Here is a 6,238-nt window from a genome sequence, read left to right on the forward strand (position 1 = left end):
TATTACCATTCAATGGTGTAGGATTTTTTTTCCAATCTGTATGGGCCAAGCATGAAAAAATATTAGAATACCTATTGGGAGTTCCATTTTTGGTGGACATGCTTGGGGGAATGATTTCTGGTTTCAGTCATGCTAGTCCATAAAAATAATTCATCTGGACTGTTAACCTAAAGGCATCGTTCAGCGTGTCTTCATGGTTTATCCATAAGTCTTTGCGACCCATTTATTTATGGGAAATTCTAAGGTATGGATGAAATAAAACATTCATACCCATGAATCTGACGTGGCCTACATCCTCTCTTCGACGCATTTGTGGGATTTTGTTGTTGTAGGATTTCATGAAGCTCGAAGGAGCCAGCAGGAGCAGGTAATGTCAGTAGTAGTTCAGTATTTGTTAGGGGTACTGCTAAGAAAATTTGATTAACACCTATGTTCATTAAACGTTTTTTGGTAGATAGGCCGAAAATTTGAAATAGGTTACCTTCGATGTTTCTTTTGTTGGATAATTAGATGACATGACATATTGTTACCAAGTCCCAAAAATATGCTTTAGAGGGTTTAAAACTACTATGATATTTGAGTTACCAAAAAAATAAGGAGTGCGGTGATCAAAGAAAAAAATAATGAGTGTCACAAAGCAGAAGTGATGCTTATGATTGATTTTGTGAGAGTGTTTTGATGAATTTTATTTAACGGTACTTTTGGAGGAAATATTCATAAGTGTGACATAGTTGTGATAAGACAAGAAATTTATTTGCATATTACATGCATGGGCAATATTTTTTGTTTAATAAGCCTTGTGAAATTTTGTGTGATTATAATTTTTTATCATATCAAAAAAATCTTATCATGTTTAGATAATAATATGTCTAAGTCGCTGTGTCCTGTTGAAACCGATAAGGAAAAGTAATTAAGCTACAAGTAATGAGCGAAAATTAAAGCTCACAAATACTAGCAAGTGCACCGGATCTTTCAAGTAATACCATGGTAAGTGGATATCGTTCTTACGAAGATTAAATGATTGAGCAATTAAAGGTCAGATTAAATACCTAATTAGATCAAAAGAACCTGATTTGAAGGGGGCAAGATTGTGTCTTGCTAAGAGCTTGAGAACCTTAAGTGCTTGAATGCTTACGAACAGAGAGCTTGAGTGTTGATTTGAGAGAAAATAGTGATGATGAGAGTCAAGGGCTACAAAGATGTTTATTCTTTTAGAGGAATCAAACCTTGTTCACTTATCTTGAAGTTTGCAAAGATCTTTCACAACAAATCTTTAGTAACTGATTTTCAATTCCTTGGCTCCTCATTTTCTCAAGCAATAATTAGTCGTCAATTAATTAATCAAAAGATTAAGCACAAAAACTTATTTAGTTTTCTAACAATATTTAAAAGTAGTCCTTAGGTCTAATTGCATGTCACATATTCAAGCTAGTCCTGTCCGATTACATCTTAGAAGAAAAACACAATTTTCAAAAATTGTTCTAATCTGAATTATATGTCACTTATTCAAAATTAGAGTGATTGAAAATCATGCATGTGTCACACATTAATTGAATCACTATTCCTAGCCAAATTCAAAGAGTCATATGAAAGAATTTTTAAACTTTAATTCAAAATCAAAATTTCCAATTACAATAAAAGAATTCAAAAGAAATTAGCACCTTTCGATACCACTAATTCAAATGAAGAATGAATAACTCAATCATGAAATAGATTAATGCAAAACTTTAGAATAAAATAAACCAAGATTAATAACCCATAAAAAACATAAACAGAGCTCATAATCCTTTGACAAAGGATTAGTTACCCATGGAAAAGGAAAGAAAACAATAAAAATAGATATACAGGAGCTGAATGTTCTCTCTATGAACTAAGTTCACTTTTTTTAATCCTAATTCTAGAATTCAAATTCAAACTAAACTAATATTATCTTTCGGAGAGAAAGATAAGATAACTAATCTACTTACTTGCAAATTCAAATTCAAAATAATTCAAATCAAATCTAACAACCAAATCTATTATGTTTCCAGAAAGAATTAATAACTAATTTTATAGAGTCTTCATCATTCTGTATGTGATTAAGGCATTTAATGATGTGGATAATTAAGTTTGGACCTTAATTGTTGCTTCTAAGAGTTGTAATTATCCTTAGTCTAGGCTTTCATTAGAAGAAAGTTGGGCAAAAAGGCCCAAAATTACATCTTCCTTGGGAGGACCATGCTGGGCGTGGAAAGGGAGCCGCAAGGCGTGCTGAGCATGGAAAGGGAAGCTGCCGGGCATGCATCAAGGCCGCCAGGTGCGCAAGTCTTTCGCCGGGCGTGCAGTTGATGTTAAGTGTGTCCTTGCATGTTGCTTTTGGCTCTGTTTCTTTTCCTTTAGGCCACGCTTTTAATTCCTTAGGCCACACTTTTATTGCATTTGTATTTTCTTTGTGAAAAAGCTTTAATTCTTGGTTGTTTTTTAACCCAAAACTCCTAAAAATATAAAACACTATCCCAACTCAAAATATTTGATTATTTATTAAATTCTCTTGAAAAACATAAGAAATTTGATTAAAACTTAAGAAAATAAATGAAAAAGAACCTTAAAAATCATTTAAGATGACGTGTCATCACAACACTAAATTTAAAGCTTTGCTTGTTCTCAAGCAAAAAGAAAAATAAACAAAGTTTAGCTTAATAAATAAGATTTAAAAGACTTTCAAGCTTGAAAACAAAAGTGGGATTTATGATAATCCTTGTGGTTATATTCAGCTTCTCTTATCCTTCATAATCTTGCATACATAGGATTTAGGAATTTTCAAAACTGAAATTTGAATTATATTATGAGAATCCTTTATATTTGTATGATTTGAAGGCAGGCTACTTCTTATTTAGGTTAGGGGAGAGATCTTTGCGGACTTTTGACTCTTAGTATTTTGTCACAAGGCAGCTCTTAATGGAATTTCAATCGATAATTCTAGGCCAGTTGGCCCAAGTTACCGGGTGATAAAGCACTCGTCGGATCTAATTATCCAAGTCTCTCCTTGACATAGTCACTCCACAAGCACAAAACTAGGGTTTTGACCCAGACATCGATGCTCAGAGCCTCTTTGTACTTCTTAATGTTTTGTTTCTAGGCGACTCTTTAAACAGACTTTCAATTGATAATCCCGGTCCAATTGGCCCAAGTTATTGGCTGATAAAGCACCCATCGAATTTACTAGTCCAAGTCTATCCTTAAAACAGAAATATCACAAGCAATGTTTTGAAAACCAGACCGGACCGGCCAGTTCAACCCAGTTAACCGGAAACCTGTCACCTAACCAGTCCGGTCCACCTCTAAAACCGTCCTGTAAAAAACTGGTGAAAAAACCGGTCAAACCGATGGTTAACCGGCGAACCGGCCCAGTTTTTATAGGTGCCGGTTTTTCCCACTGCTAGAAAAACAGCGTCGTTTGTTAAAAAAAAAGATGAAGAACGCGTGACTTGCAGGCTGCCACTCCCAAAATTGAAAATCCAAAATCCCTAATCTCTATTCTCCAAAATATTCGAAGAAGTGAAGACTGAAGACTGAAGAGTGAAGAAACCTCCATTGCCACTCCCAACCATCAGCTCCACTCCCAATCTATTCTCCACTCTCCAAAATTGAAGCATCTTCTGCATACAACGGATCTTAGGACGCCGTGAAGAACACCCGACGTTCGGCCATGTTCGCGCACCGTCGCCGACGTTCACGCACCGTCGCCAACGCTCACGCACCGTCGCGCACCTGGGTTTCTGGGTTTCTGGCTTCTGGGTTTCTCCGTTTCTGGCTTCTGGGTTTCTGGGTTTCTGGGTTTCTCCATTTCTGGCTTCTTAGTTTCTGGGTTTCTGGGTTTGTGGCTTCTGTTCGTGCTGTGTTGTTTTCTGGCTTTTCTTCGTTCTTCTCTTGAGGTAAGATCTGGGTTTCTGGCGTCTGTTCAGTGTATACTATTTCAATTTTTTTCTGGCTTCTGTTCTTCTATTTTTTTATATGATTAATCAAATGTGGAATGAATTTGTTGTATACTTGTATGTTGGATTTGAGAATAAAATTGATGCATGTTGAAATTGAAAATTATGTTCTGCTCTGTTCTTTAATTTTTATTTTTTTTGAATCTTTTCAAGTCTGCTCTGTTTAGTTTTTTTATTTTGTCAATTCTGCTCTATTGAATGCATATAAAATTATAAATTGTATGAACTATGAATTATGAATTGATATATTGGTCTGGATTCTGGATTGCTGGCATTCTGAATTTAGATGGAACAGTCACAAAATGATCAACAACAACAACATAATGCTGGACAAGAATCTCAGACAGCTTCCTCTCGAGGAAAATCTGACCTGGCTTGGGAATATTTCACTGTGAAATATGATAAAAATAATAAGGCACAATATACGTCTATTTTTTGTTTGAACACTTATAATGGAGGGGGGATATATAGGATAAAATATCATCTTGCGAAAATTCCTGGACAAATCAAAGTATGTAGCAAAGTAACTGAAGAAGTTGAACTTCAATTCAAAAGGATTCTGATGGAAAACAAGAAAAATAAGATGGAGAAAAGAAAATTTGAGGAGGAGGCTTATGGTGGGGAAGCACATGCACAAGAGTCTGAATCGCCTAACCCTATACAAGCTGCTGTTCCTACAACAACGGGAGACAAAGGAAAGAGAAGAGCTGTAGTAGCTACACAAATTGGAAGTTACTTTAAAGAAAGAACTACTCCAGGATCTCAACCGACTATGAGAAGTGTTTTGGCTAGCAAAGAAATTGTGCACAAGGCTAAGTTGGGACTTGCCAAATGGATTGTTGATGCACATATTCCTTTCAATGCAATTCAATCGCCTTACTTTCAACCTGCATTGGATGGTGTTGCTGCAATTGGACCTGGTTTTAAGGGACCATCATATGATAAAATGAGAGTTCATTTGCTGGCTGATCTTAAGAGAGAGTGTCAGTTGCTGGTTGAAAAGTATAGGAGCTCATGGAAAAGCACGGGTTGTACACTGATGGCAGATGGGTGGACTGATCAAAGGCAACGAACTTTAATTAACTTTCTAGTTTATTGTCCTGCTGGTATGTCGTTTGTTAAGACTGTTGATGCTTCTGATGTGATAAAAACTGCCAATGCATTGTTTAATTTGTTTGCTGATGTTATTGAGTGGGTTGGGCCTAGTAACATTGTGCATGTGGTCACTGATAATGCTGCTAATTATGTATCTGCTGGAAAACTTATTCATGAAAAATACCCAAATATATTTTGGTCTCCCTGTGCTGCCCATTGTATCAATCTTATATTGAAACATATTGCAAGTATTCCTGATATATCTGACCTTGCTTCCCGTGCTTCAAAAGTAACTGTGTTTGTCTACAATCATATGATCTTATTGTCTTGGCTTAGAAAAAGAAAAAGTTGGACAGAAATTGTTCGACCAGGAGTCACACGTTTTGCCACTGTTTTCATTACTTTGAAAAGTATATATGATCACAAGGTAGATTTGCAGACATTGATGGTAGACCAATATTTTACTTCTCATAAGTTATCCAAAAGTGCTAATGGAAAGATGGTTAGCTCAATTGTCTTGGACAGTAAGTTTTGGCAAGATTGTCTTACCACTGTGAAAATTGTTAGTCCTCTTATTAAGTTGTTGAGGCTTGTTGATGCTGATGAAAAAACCTCTTTGGAAATCGTGTATGAAGGCATGCAAAGACCAAAAAAGGCTATCAATACCATGTTCAGAAATCGGAAAGCTGCTTATACGCCATACACGAGTATCTTGAAAATGAGGTGTGACGAACGTGATTTTTGCTAGTAAAGAATTTGTAAAAATAGTCGCGTTGTAGATATAGTTTCTAAACCAACAGAAATTCCTTCGTACAAACATTTTGGGTGTCACAAGTAACAAACCCCTTTTTAAATTGTTAACCGAAGTATTCAAACCTCGGGTCGTCTTCTCAAGGAACTGCAGGAAAGTATGTTCTTATTATTGGCTATAAAGATTGTAAATCAGGGTTTAGAGGATGAGAAGCAAGTGATTTAAATGACAAATAAAGTAAATGAAGAACAAGTAATTTAAATAGCAAGTAAATTAAATAAATGACTGTAAATAAGCTTTTGGCAAGGTATGAGAAATTAGAGGTCCTATCCTAACTATCCTTATCAAAGATGATGATAATTGAATCTTAATTCCGCTTTGTTAACCTTTACTAAAGTAAAGGAAGGTCAAGGGATTA

At 35.5% G+C, this 6,238-nt stretch overlaps 1 protein-coding gene across 1 annotated transcript; it reads left to right on the forward strand.

The window, feature by feature from the left end:
- Positions 1–4,557: 4,557 nt before the first annotated feature.
- Positions 4,558–5,817, forward strand: LOC107609961 (uncharacterized). Its single transcript, XM_016312028.2, has one exon. The coding sequence runs from the start codon at positions 4,558–4,560 to the stop codon at positions 5,815–5,817; it is 1,260 nt and encodes a 419-aa protein (XP_016167514.2).
- Positions 5,818–6,238: the final 421 nt, after the last annotated feature.

Source organism: Arachis ipaensis, chromosome B1, assembly GCF_059453495.1.
Source record: "Arachis ipaensis isolate K30076 ecotype BB chromosome B1, ASM5945349v1, whole genome shotgun sequence".
NCBI lineage: Eukaryota > Viridiplantae > Streptophyta > Magnoliopsida > Fabales > Fabaceae > Arachis > Arachis ipaensis.

What these genes read in the sequence shown, in the direction of transcription:
- LOC107609961 (XM_016312028.2), top strand. Translation starts at nt 4,558, where the DNA reads ATGGAGAAAAGAAAATTTGAGGAGGAGGCTTATGGTGGGGAAGCACAT.